General features: G+C 36.8%; 5 protein-coding genes and 1 pseudogene across 8 annotated transcripts; 2 read left to right on the plus strand and 4 right to left on the minus strand.

Moving 5' to 3' along the window:
- The first annotated feature begins 1386 nt into the window (after window positions 1-1386).
- Window positions 1387-2054, plus strand: LOC104735238 (CLAVATA3/ESR (CLE)-related protein 22 pseudogene; annotated as a pseudogene). Its single transcript, XR_015578368.1, has one exon. The product of XR_015578368.1 is annotated as a CLAVATA3/ESR (CLE)-related protein 22 pseudogene (transcript).
- Window positions 2055-2861: 807 nt separating this feature from the next.
- On the minus strand, window positions 2862-5217 carry LOC104735239 (uncharacterized). The gene is made up of 6 exons (XM_010454988.3): window positions 4893-5217; window positions 4488-4541; window positions 4322-4391; window positions 3517-3557; window positions 3123-3182; window positions 2862-3030 (listed from the first exon to the last, which is right to left on the minus strand). The coding sequence occupies exons 1-6, from the start codon at window positions 4956-4958 to the stop codon at window positions 2977-2979; spliced, it is 345 nt and encodes a 114-aa protein (XP_010453290.1). The 5' UTR covers window positions 4959-5217; the 3' UTR covers window positions 2862-2976.
- A 360-nt stretch (window positions 5218-5577) lies between these two features.
- Window positions 5578-8233, minus strand: LOC104735240 (tubulin beta-6 chain). The gene is made up of 4 exons (XM_010454989.3): window positions 7833-8233; window positions 6985-7389; window positions 6618-6887; window positions 5578-6439 (listed from the first exon to the last, which is right to left on the minus strand). The coding sequence occupies exons 2-4, from the start codon at window positions 7376-7378 to the stop codon at window positions 5754-5756; spliced, it is 1350 nt and encodes a 449-aa protein (XP_010453291.1). The 5' UTR covers window positions 7379-7389; window positions 7833-8233; the 3' UTR covers window positions 5578-5753.
- Window positions 8234-9650: 1417 nt separating this feature from the next.
- LOC104735241 (uncharacterized) lies at window positions 9651-12421 on the plus strand. 3 transcript variants are annotated; one of them, XM_087482807.1, is made up of 4 exons: window positions 9745-10669; window positions 10977-11140; window positions 11223-11467; window positions 11553-12421. In XM_087482807.1, coding segments are annotated over exons 1-4 (1083 nt in total). In that variant the 5' UTR covers window positions 9745-9996; the 3' UTR covers window positions 11554-12421. The 3 variants fall into 3 exon arrangements, with proteins under 3 accessions (XP_010453292.1, XP_087338932.1, XP_087338933.1); XM_010454990.3 differs by having other exon boundaries at window positions 9651-10669; window positions 11223-12421; XM_087482806.1 differs by having other exon boundaries at window positions 9655-10658; window positions 11223-12421.
- A 1787-nt stretch (window positions 12422-14208) lies between these two features.
- Window positions 14209-15714, minus strand: LOC104735242 (feruloyl CoA ortho-hydroxylase F6H1-3-like). Its single transcript, XM_010454991.3, has 2 exons — window positions 15073-15714; window positions 14209-14906 (listed from the first exon to the last, which is right to left on the minus strand). Exons 1-2 carry the CDS (start codon window positions 15582-15584, stop codon window positions 14324-14326), a joined length of 1095 nt encoding a protein of 364 aa, XP_010453293.1. The 5' UTR covers window positions 15585-15714; the 3' UTR covers window positions 14209-14323.
- Window positions 15715-16760: 1046 nt separating this feature from the next.
- On the minus strand, window positions 16761-21068 carry LOC104735243 (protein DGS1, mitochondrial). Its single transcript, XM_010454992.3, has 14 exons — window positions 20723-21068; window positions 20368-20494; window positions 20075-20278; window positions 19819-19956; window positions 19523-19684; window positions 19199-19393; window positions 18849-18949; window positions 18525-18614; window positions 18207-18279; window positions 18100-18128; window positions 17890-18013; window positions 17626-17736; window positions 17410-17510; window positions 16761-17090 (listed from the first exon to the last, which is right to left on the minus strand). The coding sequence occupies exons 1-14, from the start codon at window positions 20953-20955 to the stop codon at window positions 16970-16972; spliced, it is 1809 nt and encodes a 602-aa protein (XP_010453294.1). The 5' UTR covers window positions 20956-21068; the 3' UTR covers window positions 16761-16969.
- Window positions 21069-21174: the final 106 nt, after the last annotated feature.

Genomic DNA, 21174 nt, shown 5'->3' on the forward strand with positions numbered 1-21174 from the left:
CAATACATGCACGCCAAGTTAGATACAGCATATAGTAAATATTATCTGTTGGAATCTTCTCATAGCAAATTTTTTCACATGATAGAATTTGTTATTAAAATTCTCATATTATTTTTAATATTAAAATGATCATATATACTATTGCAAATTGAGTTTTCTACTTATTTAATTGATTCAACTCTTTAATTAAATGATTATATATCTTTAAGATTTTGTTTCGATGTTGAATATCTTTTGATGAGTACTTCTACAACTTATAATCTAGTTTTAGAGACAAATATTCAATTAAACCTACGCATTGCGTGGGCATTCCCTAGTTTAAAAAAAAAATAACGTGGTTTTATGAGTTTTGGATTGGTAGGACAGAGCTAACCCGATTGATATATATGCAATTATGTATCCACAAGTTAGTTGAGGATGAATGTATGAAACATATATATACGACGTAGACACACGCGTATATTTGCTTGATATAACATCAGACATTTGACAAGAAGAGAACAAGTGTGACGACGAGAGGAAAATGGAATAGTTGGTATTTTTTTTTATCTTTGTGGGAATTTGAGTTTTTAAGTCATACTACTGGCTCTTCTAAAATGTGTTAATTCATGATTTTGTCCGATGTTGAATAAAAAACGAGTTACATGGGATATCTTCACAAATTAGCTATATATTAAAAACGTAATGAGGATAGACTGAGATACATATGGTATTACTTGACAAATATTGAAGGTGAGATGATGTATGTATAATGGAGTCATATCCATATATGTGATATAGTTTTTTTTTTTTTTGCTTTCTCTTAATCCATAATAAAACCCAAAAAAAAAAAAGAGAGAAGCAAAAATATATGTACATATAAAATGGAGGGGAACATTCAAGTGGGAAGTGGATTATTTCATGTGTGTGAGTGTAAATGTGGGTGAGGAATAACACAATGAAAAAAGGGAGTGAAGACAACATCATTCTCCACAAAGAAAGCTAAGTCTTAGAATCATCACTCCAATTCCCCTTTTTGGCCCCTTCTTCTCTCTTTTCTTACTTTGACCCTCCACATTATTACCATGCACCATCTCCCTATATGCTTGCTTTTATTATTGATCACACCCTCATTACTCTCTAATTACCAGTAATCACTACAACTAAAAAGATTAAACTACACTAATTACTACCACTTGACCAAATTAATCCAGCTAAGACCCCTGGACATGATATCAACCAAAAACTTTGTTATAAAATATAATGATATTTTTACAAAATTCTTCTTCTCTTTATTTGTAGAAAGTGATACAGAAAAAAAGGAAGGGAGAGCAACAAACCTTTTGGAGCAAGTCATAGGTTAAAAGCCCCATTGCTTTTTCTTCCATCACTTTCATTCCTCTCTTCTCATTCTTTCAGACTGACTTTGAGAGAGAGAGAATTTAACAGATCTTGCTCAGATCTTTTTATACCTTCTTAAAAAATCGATATTATATAGAGAAACTCTCTCTCTATATATATCTTGAAGATTCTGAAGAGATGGGAAACTACTACTCTAGAAGAAAATCTCGAAAACACATCACGACTGTTGCCTTGATCATCCTTCTTCTTCTTTTGTTTCTGTTTCTTTACGCTAAAGCTTCATCTTCTTCTTCCCCTAATATTCATCACCATTCTACTCATGGAAGCTTGAAGAAACCTGAAATTTTGGATCCAGAGCTTCATGATCTTGATTCCAATGCTGCGTCAAAAGGATCACTATATACTAATAAAGGTGGCGGTGAAGTTGTATTTGAAGATGGCAAGAGAAGGGTCTTCACAGGTCCTAATCCTTTGCACAACAGATAACTTTTTTTGCATCTTACAAGTTTTGTGAATCTTTGTCGTTTGAATAAAAATACATTTGTGCAAACAAAAAGAACCATAATTATTTTCTTCTTACACTGATATACATTATATCGTCGTATGTGATCTGCCGTGATTGTAACTTCTGTGTTCTTTCTATCCGGCGGAATGAGATTTTAAGAGTGTTGGACAACAAGTCTTTGAATATAGTTAGTTATTAATGCTGCTTATTAAGTTTCTCCATGATTTTTCTATTTAAAATATGATTAAAATGGGTGTGTTTAGTGTATGACACGCATAATTATCTTTTCTACCCATTGATTTGAATATGAAACTGGTGGAATTCCGTGTGGTACGAATAGTCTGATAATGATAATAAAATGAACATCATTGTTGATGCCAAAGAAAAAACAAAAGAAAGAAAGGAAGAGTTGAACATCATTGTTAAATTGAAATAATCATAAAGCTATAGTCTATATTACACAGAGTTGGATGTGAAAGATGTAAGATTATTACAAAGCTATTTCATGCTTCCATTATTGAAAAAGATTGGGTTGAATACCATATCATTATTCTACAAAAGCTGTAAAAAGAGAACTATTGAGATCGAAAACCCTATTTGACACTAATGAGCCACAGTTGTAAGAAAGAGAAATTGCAACCATTCTCAATGTTATCTTCAGAGACGACAGTTTTTAGATCTAAACTCAAATAATTTGGTACTATGGTATACTGTAAATTTTCTTACCATAGACTAGACTACTGTGTTTGACAAAAAAAAAAAAAAAAAAAAGACTAGACTACTGTATTTTAACCACATTTTACGAGGTGTGGACAGATGTAAGAAACAGAACGAGGCTGTCGGAAAACTGGAGATATAATGTAGGGACAAGAATGAGATTTTCGCCATGAAAATCAAAAACACAAAAACGAGAAAATTAGCATTTATAGATAACAAAAACAGAAAGTAATAAAAGATTCCGATCAGATATGGAGAATTTGGGAAAGACTTAAAATCATAATTAAGAGAACACGAGAAGAGAATTTTGCTTGCTCATAATTACGATAAACAAAGAGACAAGAGTTGAAGTTGTCTCCACATTACCAAACTTTTTTGGAAGCACATTGTATAGAACTATAGAAGACACAAATTTAAGAGTTTAATAAGTATCGCTTTGCAGCTTCTGGATCCAATTCTTCATACACCTGAAACCAAAAACACATGAGAAGAAAAAATGTCAAAAACATTAGTACCGATCTTCAATAAACGTCTTTATAAGATAATGTGCGACACATACAAGTTTCTTGTGGAGTTTCTCGAAAGCCTTGCAAAACCTCTCTGCTTCAACCTCACCAACCTGAAAGATGAAATGTTCATTAAAAAGTCGAAACAAAAATCATATCTATAATAGAAGAACATTTCATTATATGTGGTAGAATCAGAGATGAAACAAGAATCAGTTCATTACAGTAAAAGCATCTAAGCTAACAGAGTCAAGAATGAACAAGACATATACATCGATTTCCATTCTCTGGCAAACCTCTTATTCACAATTCCACATCAAATGCAATGACTATGAGAAGACTTTATCTACTAATACTATGAGCTCCAAATCTCTATTGGTAAAAGTTAGATAATAAATCTCATTCAACAACTAGAAACGTTTGAACAAAGTCACTGGTGATAGTTACCTTCTTTCCCGCAGCCGCTTTCAGCTTTTCCCAGAATTTATCTGTCATAAGAAGTCCACTAATCAAGTTTAGGGATGCAAAAGCAGGCAGATAAAAAAAAAAAGAGAATGCCCATGCTCAAAGATATGGAAAAGGAGCATAAGGAAATCCTACTCACAACAATAAAAAAATGCTTGCTTCTACAACTTAAAATCTAGCTATATATGTTTACAACAGTAGCATACAGATACCAGTCTGTGTTAAGCGAAAGGATGTATGAATAGGTGGAGATACTTTTTTCACTAAACCAAGAATGGAAAACAACAGCCAGATAATGGTCAGATCAGGTAAAAACATATCCGAGGTTAGCTGAGGAAAACACATATCACATCATTATACCATATAATTATAATTGGAGGAAATGTCTATTCTAAGACATTCAGATAGGACAATTTTCCCAATTTATCGTGAGGGTTTTCACCTAGTCTGTCTTGAAACACACAAGAAAAGCTACCAAGTAGACATCAAGATGCGTTTTGCAATCTTCATAATCGAAAAACATATCACATAGATTCATGATTACCCTGAGGAATGTTACTCTAACTTGGTTCTCAATATTGGGGTAATATGATTTGGAATCGTTTAAGACACATTTGATTGCTCTCTTCAATGAAGGAGAACAACCTCTCTAAGCTTTCTCTATGTAAACAATCTGACAGAACTATATTAGACAGCACTTTGCAGAACACAGGAAACAGCTGAATATCGCTGGTAGCTAATGCAATTCTAGCCGACCAAAAAAAGAACAAGAAAAGAAGATGCATACCTTGATCAGTCTTCCGATCTTGCAAACCTTTCGGCTCAGCTACACTCGATGCATCGTGCCACTCAGTTACCTGCGTTGAGTGATACCAAATTCCATCACAATTCAATCTTTAAGTTATCATCCAAAAATAAAGAAAAAGTAGCCTTAAAAAGATCTCAGAATATACCTCTCGGTCCACAACAGACTGTGAAGTTGATTGCCTTGAAGAGTCTAAATCAGCCTGAAAAACCAGAACACAGTGAACAATGAAACAATTCAGCATCAGATATATATACTGACTGACATTTGTAATTGTGTATTAACACAATCTTTAAGAAAACTCGATCACAAGCTAAGGGCAGTGATCAATTTTACTAAACCATATAACAGAGATAGAATTTTTTGAGGAGGAGAATTGATTAGACCTAAAAGAAAAATGAACACCTGCTAGAAAAAAGCCCTTTTCTAAACATAAACGAGTAATCTAGATGATGAAATTAGGGTTCTTTTAGAGAAAAATCAAGTTCGTTGAACAGTAGCAGCAGCAGCAGCAAAAAGAGTTACGGAGATAACAAAGAGAAGAGAGATTTACACGGTGGTCGCGAGAGCGTACGACGGGGAAGAGATCAAGGAGGCTACGAAACTCTTGGTCATCCATGGCTTCCTTTTTCTTCTATTTCTCTCCTCCGATTCTCTCTCGGTCTCTCTTGAATCTGACTGAGTCTCTTCTAATGCACCTTCCTTTCCCTGGTGAAAAGGCTTCCAGACTTGTTTCGTTCCAGCCGAATTTTTAATTTTTTTTTTCCAATTAATTAAAAAGGGATAATTTCATAAAATGTTAGATTTTTAATTTTGTAATACCAAAAATAACCAAACCTACTTAATCTGGGGTTTATTGGTTACTAGGTTTTTTTGTTGATTTGTCAAATTATTACTACTAACTACAGGATCTATATGTGGCCATCTTGGTCAGGTTTATCTAGTGGAATCATATTTTGAAAATATTAAAACTTTAATAATTGTTTTGAATGCTAAAAATGTGAGTGGAATGTGTAAACTTAAAAACGGTGAGTATGAATCTGAGGTTATATATATATATATATATATACACTTCGTTTCTTCTTATAACCAAAATCCAAATGGTCCTTATAAAGTCTCTCACGCATAATTTGATAAATTGGTTCGGCGACAGTCAAAACCAAACATTTTATGTCATTCTAATGTGGAAACCAAACCATTGAAAGTAGGAAGAGCATTAGAAGAAAAAGAAAAAGAAAAAAAAAAACCACAATGGACTCCATTTATAACAACACCACACAAAAAAAAATTAGATCCGACTTCACTTTTACACACAAACCATCACAAAACAAGACATACGTAACTCAATAAACATATACCGATCAAGGATAAGAAGATGAGAGGGGTACTTAAAAAATGGGTAATTATTTCATGCTCACTCATGATCCAGTATGTCTTCTTCATCCTCTTCTTCTTCATACTCGCCTTCCTCATCCGCAGTTGCGTCTTGGTATTGCTGGTACTCTGACACTAGATCGTTCATGTTGCTCTCAGCTTCAGTGAACTCCATCTCGTCCATTCCTTCACCCGTGTACCAATGCAAGAAAGCTTTCCTCCTGAACATAGCTGTGAACTGCTCGCTCACCCGCCTAAACATCTCTTGGATCGATGTGGAATTCCCTATGAAAGTCGATGCCATTGAGAGACCTCGAGGCGCTATGTCACAGACGCTTGACTTCACGTTGTTCGGAATCCATTCCACAAAGTAGGAAGAGTTTTTGTTCTGCACGTTTATCATCTGCTCGTCCACTTCTTTTGTGCTCATCTTGCCACGGAACATGGCTGAGGCAGTTAGGTACCGGCCGTGACGTGGGTCCGCTGCGCACATCATGTTCTTTGAATCCCACATCTGTTGGGTGAGCTCAGGGACAGTGAGAGCGCGGTACTGCTGCGATCCACGGGAGGTGAGAGGGGCAAAACCAACCATGAAAAAGTGGAGACGAGGGAAAGGGATGAGGTTCACTGCGAGCTTCCTCAGATCAGAGTTAAGCTGACCCGGGAACCTAAGACAGCATGTAACCCCACTCATGGTTGCAGAGATCAGATGATTCAGATCACCAACTGTTGCAATCAAGCCATTACAAGACATCAGCAAACATTTGAGGCAGATAGAGTCAAAACTGAAGATTTAATCAAGGAAGCAGTAATATCACCAAACAGTAACATTCATGGTTGCCGACATCAGTGATTCAAATTTCACAAAACAACTGCAGAGAAGAAAGGACATGGAATGACTTACAGCTAGGAGTGGTCAGCTTAAGTGTTCTAAAACAGATGTCGTAAAGGGCTTCATTGTCCAAAACCATACACTCGTCAGCATTTTCGACCAACTGATGAACTGAAAGTGTTGCATTGTATGGCTCGACCACTGTGTCTGAGACCTTTGGTGATGGGAAGACAGAAAAAGTGAGCATCATTCGATCGGGATACTCTTCTCTGATCTTAGATATCAACAGAGTTCCCATTCCAGACCCAGTACCTCCACCAAGTGAGTGGCATACTTGGAAACCTGAAAAAAAGTTAATAAAATGCATATCAAAACCACAATGCAAAGACCTTCAGTAAGCTTTATTGGGTCTGAAAACAGAAACTAAGAGTTTACATACCCTGAAGACAGTCACAATTCTCAGCCTCCTTGCGTACAACATCAAGTACAGCATCAATTAGCTCAGCTCCTTCAGTGTAGTGCCCTTTAGCCCAGTTGTTACCAGCACCAGACTGCCCAAAAACAAAGTTGTCAGGCCTGAAGATTTGACCATAAGGTCCAGTCCTGACACTGTCCATAGTACCCGGTTCAAGATCCATGAGAATGGCACGGGGAACGTATCTTCCGCAAGATGCCTCGTTATAGTAAACATTAACACGCTCCAACTGCAGATCAGAGTTTCCAACGTAACGACCAGTTGGATCAATCCCATGCTCATCACATACAACTTCCCAGAACTTGGAACCAATCTGGTTCCCACATTGACCACCTTGAATGTGAAGGATTTCTCTCATCTTCTAGTTATCTGAAAACCAAATGCACAAACAAAGGATCTCGATTAGAAATCAACATTACATGAACAACACAGAACCAAGGTACAGTAAATCAACTTGTATCAGATCCAGATGAAATTAGATCGGACGTCAACAACTAAATCTGGAGATCGTAAATTGAACAATCTGTATCAGATCCAAACAAATCAATCCAAAAACACAACTCCGATTACAAATTCGTCACGGAATTTAAACGACACCACATTATTCAAGTGATTGTAAATCAAAATTTAAGTCAAAAGAGCACAAATGAAACAGATCGAGATCAAATAGAGATTTGGAGGAAAAGGATTCGATCAAGGTGGTACAGTAAGTGTAGTAGGAGTCGCGTATCTGTTCATATGCCCTAGGTTTCTCAGCGTACATATAGAGAACAATACAAAACGAGACTCGAAAGAGTGAACAAAGAACTCACAGTGTAGAGAGATTCACGGCGATTGAGACGATCGAGTGCGACGGCGATGGCTCGATCGGAGTTAAAAGAGGGGGAAGTAGTAGTGAGACAGGGCGTGAGAGTGAAGAAGAAAGGTGGATTTATTTATGAAAGAGTAAGAAGAGGGAAAGGGGTAAATTTTGATCCAACGGCTGTGGTTGGTTCACATATATCGGAAGCTTGGATGCCGTTGGATGGTGAGATATCAACGTTGATAGATATATTGGCGTTGGGTGAGAGATGTGGGAGCTACTTTGTGTTAATTGGATTGTGATTGTCGGTTCTTCCTTCACTCCCAAATACCCAATTATTGTTGTCACATGAAAATCTCTCTAACATTTGACCATTAGTCTCTTTTTTTTATACATTCGGACCATTAGTCTAATATAAAAAAGAGATAAAATTTTCTGTATAATGTGATCAAGATTATTGCTAATTCCGAAACGCAATGTAAGTTTAAGGAAGTTGTTTTTTGGCGTCAAATATGCATGAAAAAACTCATTACAAAAGGGAATTGATGAGATTTATGAAATCTGTAACAACCACGAAAAAAACAAAACTTGGTCTGTATTGCGTTTGACAATGTGATGTACTAAATCACCATTACCATGGCCCGAGAGTACTAGATGAATACTTGATGCATACATTGTACATACATTTTAACTAGAGATTTAAGTTAAGTTAGTTTGGACAAATTTTTTTTTTTTTTGGACAAAGTTTCGACAAATAAGTATTGAAAATATTAACATGAATCTTTCTCTACATGTGATAGCAATCAGTTTAGACATAATATGAAATATACATAAACTGTTTTTGGTCGATTATCTATACTAGTTGACAAGGTAAGCTTTATTTTGCTTAACCTGTGTTTGTGGCTGAAAAGAAGATAAAATATTGATATATATATACATATATATATATATATATATATATTAATGAATATTACAGAATTTTTTCCACAATAAGAAGTTATTATAGATTTCTAGCTAACAAAAGTGGAAAAGACATTAAGGTTAAGTGGCAAAATAAAATTGTTGTACATGGGGTCAAAGAGAAAGATATATCATATAACATGGGGGTCATTGTGTATTTATTAATTCATCTAATTATTTTAGAAAACTTAACCTATAATTAAGAAAAATTATAAATTTCATAACAATGTCGTAGTTACGACGATTATGTAAAATGTAAACCACGCATTGGATACCCTCGTTTGGATTTAATCATGACGCGACTTTGTAACCTTTAAAAGATTCTTTATAAGTTCTTACATATGTGGTGGATCTACTGTCAATCAATACATTTCACCATGTTCCACGTTGATCGGTTTGCTATCCGTATCATCATCTAAAGCTTATCGATGGAAAATTAATATTTATTTTACGTCAAATTTGTCGTCGCTTGCAAAACACTAAAAAGTGATGTTTCAATTCACTTATTACAAAATTTCAGTGGAACAATCATAGTATATGCTTACTACTCAAAACAAGTTAAATAAAAAAGCTTTAACTAATGATATACTAATAAACACCAGACGTGATAAACAATCTACGTTGATTAAGAAGAAAAGTGTTAAATGGATCTGATTAAGAGACAGGCAGCATAAATGCAAAATTTCAGAAATTAGGATGGTGTGTGCAAAATGATGAATGGCTTTTGTTTTGCAAAGCTTTTGTGGATCGGAATCTGATATCGACAATAATAAAATAAGGTCTGGAGATTATTTAAAAAAAAAAAAAAAAAAAAAGGAACAATGCACATGAACTACCTTTTGCTTCCCATGTGACATGCCAACAGCTCACCTGACTTCAATTCTAATTTTGTACTGCTATAGTTTCTTCTTCGGTTTCAACTTCTACCTACAAAGTTCATCCAGAGTTTGCTAATGTCATTTGTAGTATCTTACAGTAGTTGTTGTATAGTAAATTGTTTTTAATAGTTAGTTCTTGTAGATATCAAAACTTTAATGTCTAATTAAAAGTCTAACGATGTGAGAAAATAAAACATTATAATTTATATTTCATACATAATTTTTATTTTTAATTAAACACTAATATCGTCATCGTCATTCTTTTTTTTTTTTTTTTTTTTTCCGCATATGGTGCCGAGTTTTTTTTGTTTAATTTGATTTGCAAAACCTTCTTTAATGGTTTCTGAATCGGGAACAAGAAGAAGAAAGCTAACACTGAGATCCATGGCGATGGTGTTTACCCAACCCAAGAAAAACTTACTTCCTCTTCTTCTCTTTCTCTTCTGTATCTCCGTCATCATTCTACTCGTTCTCGTCTCCGAGACCACTCACTCTTACCCCGGACGAGGCACCACTTCCCGGCGAAATTACAATGGTGCCCCTCCTTTCACATTCCTCATCAAAGTCCTCACCTATAACCGTCTCCACTCTCTCTCCCGCTGTCTCAGATCCCTATCCGCCGCAGACTACGGCGTTTCCGGCGACAGAGGAAAAATTCACCTCCACGTCTACATCGATCATTTCAACCTCGCGAGGAACGATACACCTGTTGAAGATAACTTGAATAGCGCGAGAGAGATCCTAGGGTTTGTGGATAGATTCGACTGGAGATTTGGGGAAAAAGTGGTTCACTATCGGACTGATAACGCCGGGTTACAAGCGCAGTGGCTTGAGGCTTGGTGGCCTAGCTCAGATCACGAATTCGCCTTTGTAGTTGAAGATGATCTTGAGCTTTCTCCGCTTTACTATGGTTTTCTGGAACGCGTGATTCGTAATTACTACTATGATCCTTCCAATTTCAATCCTTCCGTCTATGGAGCTTCGCTTCAGAGACCAAGGTTCGTTCCAGGTACCACATTCTAATTCTGAAAGTTGAGCAATGCAGGTCATAGTGAACAAACTTACAAGGATTGAGATAGATCATGATCACATCGATCAACATATCCATTGTAGTTTCTAGTCATTGTTCAAATAGAGTTAAAACAAACTTTGTTGACACTACGTGAATCTTATATGTTCTTTGGATATACATTTTTTTTTAGATGATTGAGCTATGCAAGTTTAGATCAGTAAGAAGTTGGACTCATGTGTTTGTGGAGTTGTTCTTAGAAACGTCTGAAAGAGTGATCACTGAATGATTGAGTGATCAACTGCAGGTAAACATGGAAATAAAATACATGTAGATCCCAAAACGAATCTTCTCTTATATCAGTTGGTGGGAACTTGGGGGCAGCTTCTCTTCCCAAGACCGTGGAAAGAGTTCAGACTATGGTTTGACGAGCACAAGGCGAATGGGAAGAAGCCTTTCCTTGATGGCATGGTAACTTTCTTCTTTGTGGATTTTATTGTTTATAAATTCCAAGTTGTATGGGGGTCATTTATCATCTGGGATGTTTGCTCAGGTGTCAAATGGATGGTACAAGAGGCTGGGAGAACGAATATGGACACCTTGGTTCATAAAGTTTGTTCATTCTCGTGGCTATTTTAATATCTACACTAATTTTCCGAATGAGGGGGCTCTAAGTGTCTCTCACAGGGATTCTGGTGTTAACTATGCGAAAACCGCTGGGCCAGATTCACAGTTATTGAATAAAAGTTCAGTCAGTTTTGATTCTTTGAAACTCCAACCCTTGAGCAACCTTAAGTGGTACGATTTTTGTTTCAGCGAAGTTGTTCCCGGTAGGGTTGTGAGAAACCTGAATGAACTTGGCACCATTCTTCCTTCTGTGCAGATTGAGAAAACCATAATTCTGATCAGTCTATATGATGCAGACAAGATTTTCATCAGGAACTTACTCTGCCATTTCGAGAAGCTTAATACTCAAAACCACATTTTTATAGGCCCTAGCTCTGAGCTGTTCTATGATCTTTCAAGAAGGGGACATCCTGTGATTGATGCGGATATGTTTCTCGACAAGTTGATCAAAAGCAAAACTTCTTATCCAAACTCAGTGAAGGAGGCTCTGGGCAATGCATACGTTGTTCAGAAATGCTTAGAACTCGGATACAGCACCTGGGTAGTTTCAAGTAATGCGCTTTTGGTTGATAAAGGTCCTATAATTGATAGAGTCAGCTCAGAGTATGACTTCTATACGGGGGAAAGCTCTGGAATTTTGATTGTTCAATCTTCATCAGTCAGTCGAAAGTTATGGAGCAATGAGTTTCTACACAGCATTGCATCCTCAGCAACTAAGAATCCAACTCCAAAACAAAGTATAGATTTTATTCATCTAGTGAAGGAGCTAGTGGAGCAAAAGGGCAAGAGGATTAAGACTCTAGAGACGATGGGTGTTGCAGAGAGTACCGTCACCAGCACAAACCAATCGTTGGGAGATGGCAAGGCGGTGCTGTATTGGTCACCTAAGGTCGGTTCCAATATCATTCGGACAAAGCTTGAAGAGTTGAACTTGTGGCTCATTGATGATGATCTCTCTTGCAAGACTGTGGTTTGTCATAAGTCATTACGTTAGCAACATATTGGTATTGCAACAATTCGTTATTTAGTTTTTTGTTGAAAGTTATATATAGATGATGTAATAGCAGCAACCAATGGTAACTCGTTTTATATCAATATACCAAGAATAGATTCTTTGTTACCCAACAGTTGGAGTTAAACCAACATGCCACGCATTGTGGAATGACTCTTTAGCGTAATGTTAATAATAGGAGCCATTGGTCCGTAAAAGTTCCAAGAACAGTGAAAAAGAAGGTACCAAACAACTGAAGTTACTGAACAAGATCACAAAATTCTATACAGTATTGTATTTGAACAGTAAGTGAACCAAATGTAAATGAAAGTTAGGTGTTACAAACTGACAGACCTAAAAAATTGTTCCGATCCTTGTCAGAAAAAGAGAAAAACCAAGGAGACAATAAAAACAGCTTTACGAAAAAGAAGAATTCTTTAGCGTAGTCAAAGTGGCATAAGGTTTCTTAACTTTTTTTTTTTTGAATAATGCTTCCTTGCTAGGTTTGAGTTGATGATTTGCCGGTCTAGGTCCTTAAGGACGCTACGCGGCGGTATCCTAATTTGATTATGCAACAAGTTATTCCTCTGTCTCCAGACAATGTAAAGCAAAGCGTATCAATAGACGAAGCGTTTGAGGAGATGTTAGGTTTCTGATCTTTGTCCAATCGATCACTGAAGCCCAGATGTTAAACATGGAGTTAGACATTTCAAGCCTGTGGAAAATGGAGGTCCACAACATAACAACACTTGGGGTAAGGGCACTCAATGAAGATATTTATTTATGTAGTCTTGTTTAGACAGATCCAGAACAGAGACAACAATTGGTCATATACACCATTTCTTTTGTTAAATGGTTTCAATTGGTCATACCATTTAAAACTATAAATTTTTATTTAATTAGCATTATTATTGTTAAGGAAACTAATTAGCATGATTCATTATCCTAACGATGTTTATTTAATATAACTTGTGGATGAACATGTATCACGACAGAGCGTCACCCCCACTCTCACGTAGAATAGATGACATAACACCAACTCATGACCTCGTCTCTCCACTCATAGTACCATATTGTAGATTTCTTTTCTAATTTTCATTGCATTACAAATGTTCTATTTGCTTTAATTCATAAACTAGAGAGATAATTTTATTCTTAAGCAAGTGCGTATCAAATAGTACAATGATTGAAATCAGGTCAATCATTGTATATGGCTTTATAGTTGTAATTAAGAAACAAAAAAAAAAATCGATTTAGTCAGTGTGCATTAATAAAATTATGCTTTCACTAATTTGTTTGGTGCTGATTAAAGACGAAACATGGTTGGCAGAATACATCAGTGTTTTAAAAATCGGACCAAATTGTGAACCAATACGGTTCATGGTTCAACATGATAATCAGACCTTGATCGATTATAGTACGGGACAATCATGAAAATTTAAAGGTACACATCAATACATCATTTTAAAAATCATAGAAAAGAGTTTTAAAACATGGACTGTTCATTCTTAAGCATAATGTTTGGTATAAAATTTCTCCTTAGTCACGTTTTTGTTTGTCACGATAAAAACATAATGCATAAGAATGAATGAACAGTCCAAAATTTAGACCGTTCTTCTGCATGTGACATTCTGCATATGATCAGTTGATCATTATAATCAATCAACTCATAGACCACCACACCATGCCCAAACACTCACAAATATGTTTCACTTCGACGACAAAAAGAAACGGCCATTCCACCACCAAAATGTATTCTTTTGTTTGTTTTCAACTTAGCTTTTTGACACGTACCGTAAATTTGCATTATCATTCACTTCTATAATTCCCTTCATAAATCAACGGTTAAAAGAGAGAAAAAAAATCCAATTCAATGAGCAAATTGATTCTTGATCAAGTGTACTTATATCATTCTGAAAGGTTGGGTAAAATAAAACATATTAATATATAAGGACTGAATTCAACATACAAAGATTATTTCTTTATTCGATTTTTGAGAAATAGATATAATAATTTTAAAGCTTTGTAAAATCATATTATGGTAATTTGATCGACTCAATAGTCTTCTTTCCATCATGAGGTCTTTCAAAGAAACCCTTTAAGTAGTCAGAATACACAATCTTTCTATACCGAGCCGTCTCATTGTTCTCTAACACCTCCGGCAACGGCTCAATTACTGAATCGTGAACCGGTCCGCAGAAAACCGGAATGGAAACCCGGCTACAACACTTATTGACCACGACACAATGCTCCACGCTCCTATACCTATCATTGCTCAATACTTGTAACACGTCTCCAATATTCACCACGATTGCTCCCGGAATTGGAGGAACATGAATCCATTTGTCCCCATCCTCGGTGGCTCGAGCGTACAGGCTGCCTAAGACACCGTCTTCTTGTAGAAGGAGAGTGAGAGTGTTGATGTCAGAGTGGCGACCAGTTCCTATGGCCAGGCTTGGCTCAGGACATTTTGGATAGTAGTTGAAGTTCATTCTCATAGTTCCCATTAGGATATCTTTATTGGACTCATCGATGATTGAGTTTAGATTGTTTATGAGTATGTTCAAGATCTTCTCCGTGATCGGTTTAATCTTCTTGAAATGGTCTATCACTTGTTCCCTATACAAAGTTACCATACTATTTTATTATTTTTATATATAATTTTTACTGAATATATCATATCTATTATATTTTTATTCTAACTTTATCTAAAAGAAAATGAATCAGAACCGAAACCGCATCAAACCCCATATTGTAAATGACGTTAGATTAACACAATACTTACTTGCATACAAGAGGCCACGTGATAGCGAAGTCATGTTCTTGAGGAAGATACTCAAACTTGAGGAAATCTCTCCACTCTAAAACACTCTCTTTGTAAGGATTGAAACTTGTGGTCAACCAAGCTGTCTCCGACACGGAGCTCCCTCTCCAATACCTTCTTCTCTCCTCTGCCGGCAACTCGAAAAATCCACGCGCTGCCGTAATTATACCCTTCAACTCCTCTGGAGCTATCCCGTGGTTCACTATCTGAAACATCCCCAGCGTCTTCGCTGCATGGCAGATCTCTCTAGCCACGTTCGGGTCATTCCAGTTGGACACGTCAATGACCGGAACTGGTGATCCCACGAGGATCTTGTCGGAAGTGAAGCGTTCTTGAGGAGGTTGAATGTATGGATAAGGAAGCGTGGTTAGGGTAAGAAAGTCCACGAGTCCTTTCACTCCGTTTCTTTGGTTCACCACGTAATCTCTCACTTCGATATCGTCTGAAGAGGCGGTGCGATCGGTCGGACTCATGTTTTTTTCTTCAATTTCTAGTTATAATAGTAAGCGAGTTTTAGTCATTGATGAAAAAAATAGTACATGATGTGGATGTTTATAGACATGAAAATGTCACGTTGGAGGATTTTTAAAAAAGTGATAATGTAATTCAACAACTTGATTGGAGAAAAGATATTAAAAAAATAGAATAAAATAGTTTACATATTGAAAAAAAATATTTTCACTTAAAGTTAAAGGGAAGAGCATTTGTTTGTTTGTTATTTAATAGCTAATTAAGGAATCTATTATTCAATTTTTAACAGTTGTCCTACATATAAAGCATGCGTTATCATTTCATACTTCAATCATGTATACAGTTTCCCTACATCTCAATTATTTATACATTTGAGCATGAAAAAGGAAACTTAATTAACTAATATTCAATCACAAGAAAACAAAAGCTAAAGATTTTGTGTTATGTGCACAGGGTTTCACGGATGTCAACCACAACGATCAACGCCATTGGAAGGCCAAAAGGAATGGTCTTCCACCTTTCAACGTGTTTCCAAGGCCGACAAGTAAACGCTTGTGTGTACATAGTACTTAGTACATGGTTATTTATGCAATAAGCATGGGTTGTAAGTTTAAGTTTAAAAGGGGGAAAAATATATACTGACTGTTTAGTTCCTACTGGATTGGTAACGTTGTATTTACAGAGAACTTATTTACGCATATGTAGAGCCGTCGATATATGACTCGAGTATTCTACTTAAATAGATTTTTTATTCAGTGGCAAGAGAGCGAGTACAGTGAAAAAGATTAAGCAAGAACTTAGGCAGTACCTAGCGTCTTGGACAACTTAATTACATTAGTTGCTCAGCTTCATAAGATTATAGAGTTCACCATGATGGTTCACGATGTTTCCAACATTTTATGATCTACCTACGTCCCAAAAAGGCATCTCTCTCTAAATTGAGTTAAGTTCAACCCCGATCACAAACAAAATACCGTACACATGGTGTATATGGAGTTAGACTTTCCTGTTTAGAGACTCATATAACTCTCTGATTCCACCCGTCCCCACCAGCTATAGCCAAAATATTGCATTGTTGGGTTTATATTGGTTAGCATGGACAAAATATCTCATCCGGCTTCACCCGAGATGGAATGTGACAGAAAATGGTTAGAGAACATTGACGCCGGAGCACACAAGACCACAGAAGCAGGTTTTGAAATATCAAATTGCAACATAGTTTATGAATTTTAAAACTATCTTCTAAGATACAACTTTGTTTTACCATATAAAAAAAAACCTTTCGACTGGTACCAAAAACTATAAATTGGCCGTCAAGCAAGCAATTCTGGAGGAATGACTGAATAAAGTTGGCAGTTCGTAAAGCAGATAAAGAATCCGAGATGAGTTATTGTCGCGTCAGAGTGGGAAGCAAGCAGTCATAAACCGTTACTAGTCGTTGCGTCACCGTTAGCTTGTAAGATGTTTGCTGCTGTGGCCTCCCTAACTCAATCAGATCTTGTTTCACTCTGTTTACAAAAAAAACACATCAGTCAGTTCAGGCACACCCAAAGCGCACATACCCGAAACACATAAAATTTTAAGGCAGGCAAAGAGAACAACCATGAATACACGTTTTGTATCGCGAGACAATTATCACATACTGACTCAATAGTTCACATCAACCTAATATGCTAAGATCGTCACTCAGACAGGAAAATCGGGCAGAAAATGCTTTTGCTTACAACCACTTTAATAGATAAAATACTTATGATTAACTTAATGGCAGCCTCAGTTTGATAATTGTTGTATGCTAAACATCTGATGGGATCAGAGTGAAAGACTTACAAATCCCACTCGTCGGTTGCTCTTGCAGGTTTCTCAACAACCCGATACAAACGTTCTAGGCTATATATTAGCAAACCAAATACGGTTTCTGCATCCTTGTCCTGTAACAGCATCAAGAAACGACCAGGAAGTTTTTCAAAAGGTTTCTTAATAGACCAATGCGTCGAATATAAATGATTAAGATACAGGGAAAAAGGAAAATAGTGGACATCTTACACGTCCTTGTTCAATGTAGCTCTGATACTGCATAATTCTCTTTTCAATTTCAACGACAAGAAGTCTCCTGTGAATACGAGCAATTCTTCCTCGTCCTTGAGCTCTACTATCCTGATTCATACCAATAAAATCAAACAGAATAAAGATAACAAAGCTGCATCGACTGTACACAATGACTCAATGAGTCTTGAAACTATAAAAACTAGAGCACATATATGTATTTCTGTCACATTTGGCATTTGCTTGAATTATTACTCTCCTCACCTGTTTAAGCCATGTCCGAAGCACTGTGAGCATAACAATGCTGAGAAAGAATGCAGGTAATGCAGCCAGAATGGCAAAATTTATTTCATTTGCACGAAGTATCTGATCCAGTTCTAGCATCGCTCTGCAGGAGAAGATTATTCAGTTTTATACAAAATGAGTAAGAGATCTACTCCAGTTGACTGAGAGCTACTGGTTTAATGAACTTACGTTTCTATATCCAGTTTAAGCTTCTGCACCTGAAAGATACACAATTCTGATGTGATTAGAATCTCACAAACCGTGAACTACAGCTTCATGCCAAGAACTTAGATTACCTGAATCAGCAAGCCACGGGCAAGCTCTCCGCTAAGGAGGTTGTGAATAGGATGCACAAGTTCCTTTTCATACCTGCAATTAGAAGGTAGAACTCAATTACGTACCAGGAACTTTCACAGGAAATCATTTTACCAAGTCTAACGTGGGTAGAAATGAAAATGATGAACAAACGTCCATTGTCATATTTCATTACCCAAGATTGGAACTACTAACATATATTTGCATGCTTAGATCAATGCAAAATGTAACTGTTTTAAATCCAATGCAATGACATGTTCGTTTAACTGCCTAACAAAGAGTAATGTTCAGAGTTGTACCGATTCATGACAACTTCGAGCATTTGCTGATCAGTTGCATTGTCTGGGACCTTTTCACGTGTAGACTGCTCGCAGAAATTCTTAAGCATTCTGCATACAAAAGAAAACAGTGAGCGCGAGCATTATCAATGCAGCTAATAAACAAGACGTACAAAATAATTACTTAATACCCCTAGGGATCCAAAAGAATGAGATCAATAACTCCATATGAATATAACAAGTGAATTGATATGGCATAATGAAAAGGCGACGATTAACGCACGTATATAATATCAAACAGTTGGTGCCACTGTAATAAGAATCAAAAAGGAAATGAAAATCAACCTATGCAGTGAGTCTTGCGTCAGCTGCACTTCTTCAGTTTCCATAACACCTTTGTGCCTTTTCCGGAATGTATCAAAAAGCTCATCTCGAATGGAAAGCAGCTGCGAGGATCACGAAACTAATTCAGAAACTTAAGGCTAGCACAATGTCCTGTAACAAACTAATAACTTGATCATTTTAACTTGTCACACTTTTATTTTGACTCAGACCAAACTGAGAGTCGCAATAACCTTCACTTTGTACCTTATTTGTTTCTTTTAGTAGAGTTTAATGCAACAAGTCATTTGTCGGAACAGGAAAAAAAAGGCACTGTTCTCATGTAGAAAAGAATAGCAAGGTCAAGAACAAACCGGTTGCTCAACATGATCACTGAAGAAGCTCATTGTTGCTTCTTTTGCATCATGAACCCAATTCTCGATGTCCGAACTTCCCATCAAACTACTATGACGTAGTAGCCATATAGAGAAAACAGAGAGCCCAACTGCACCACACGTATACCGGACCCAATACAGAGTCATCCTCCTTGGCTTTCGATGTTTCCCCACCTGTTTAAGAAGAAATGCAAGAAGGGAAACTCTCAGCGTTAATTTCAAATGAAAGGTGTTTGTCTTTACATGATGATTTATGTTTACATGAATACTGGCCAATGATACATAAACAACAGCCACACCTACCATAACTGATAAATATGAGTTAAGTTTTTCCAAATTCTTATGAAGCAGGTTGATTGCATCTGTAAGTTCACAATCAGTCCACTGGGATCCTTCTTCGTTAACTTCAGGCAGTTGATCAAATACAAGAGGCATCGGGTAACTTCCATCAACAGTAGAATCACTCTACAAATAGGATGTAAGTTAGTAGATACGAGTAAGAGAAATCTAGAAACAGTAGACTCAGGATCATCACAGTAATAAATGGTCAGACAAATGAAGGTAGTGCCCAGAAAAAGGTATGAAATCAATTTGTTTACCTCACGCTCAGCATGCAAATGGCTGAAAGATCCCTCCAAGTTTGAAAACAATCCATTGATAACAGCCAACAACGATGGCAGTGACTTTTCTGGATTCTTCACAAGATCCTCCCCACGTTGATCCAATTCAACATAAAGCTAGAGAGCCCATTGAAAGTAGTTATATTAGTATGTCAAACATGCGAAAAAACGCTACATGCACATTTACAAAGGTGTTACTTATGTTAGAAAAGGAATTAAGAAATTTCATGGCAACCTGGGCAAGAAAAGAAGCGAGTGCAGATCTTAACTCGAGCAAGACCCGCATCCTATCCAACATGTGAGATGAAGACGACTGGCAAAGATGCTGCATTGCAGATTCCTCGCTGAGACTCTTGCTCACGAACTTCGTACTCTCGTTCAAAAAAGCTACCGGCCCTCTCTCAAAAATCATGAAATACGCCTTTCGAGCATTGGAACCCTGTGTTTAAATACGATCAAAAGAAAACCATTTAGATTGAAACATTTCACTAAAGAAGTACATCTCATGTAATGTTCTGTTAAAATCACCTCAGCTCTAGATTGCCAAAAATCTAAACTTTTCTGAATATCATGCAAATTCGAGAGGACGCCAGCCATTATCTCCTCCAAAACACCATGAATCCTAGCTGTATCCGCCGAGGTGTTGCTATTAATCCTGAAGATAAACCAAATGTATTATTAGCTTAAAAGTCAAAACAGTCTGCATTTTGTCAAATTCCCAAAAAAAAAATACGTTCGTCAGAGTATAACAATCAACAAACACGAAACTTCCAGTATCAGTTCAAAGCCACGATCATCAAACAGCAGCAATGAAGGTCGAAGACTACGCTACTAACTAAGAAAACTAGTAAAAAGCTACCAATTGAGGAGAGATGAATCTTACGCAGACGAGCTTGGGAAATCGGAGGGTAGAGGAAGAGGAAAAGAGATATGCCGTTTCCTCGAAACAGTTTGGCGATAGAGATTGGAGATTTTGCCCAGAAAGATGGAATTAGAAGTAGGGTACAAGGAAGCAAGGCGATTCCAAATATAATTTGAATAAAAGGGAATTAGGTCAACGACGTTTGACGGAGACGGCGACGGGGTTGACTCGTTAGCCGGAGGTTGAGAATCCATTGAAGTCGTCTTATCAAATTTTCTCAGTTCAAACTCTGGCCGGGTTGATGACCGGAGACGGAGTTGTGTGAGTGCCCCCTTGATGTCGGTAAAAGTGATTTAGGGCTTTGGAATAAATAGAAATCCTTATTGGGCTTTTAATGGGCTTTTAATGGGCTATTAATGGGCCTGTTTTAGCTACTAATTTTGGGCTCTTCGATTGCTAAGACCGCCTTAGAC

The sequence above is a fragment of the Camelina sativa genome, chromosome 13 (genome assembly GCF_030686135.1).
Source record: "Camelina sativa cultivar CO46 ecotype springtype chromosome 13, ASM3068613v1".
Taxonomy (NCBI): domain Eukaryota; kingdom Viridiplantae; phylum Streptophyta; class Magnoliopsida; order Brassicales; family Brassicaceae; genus Camelina; species Camelina sativa.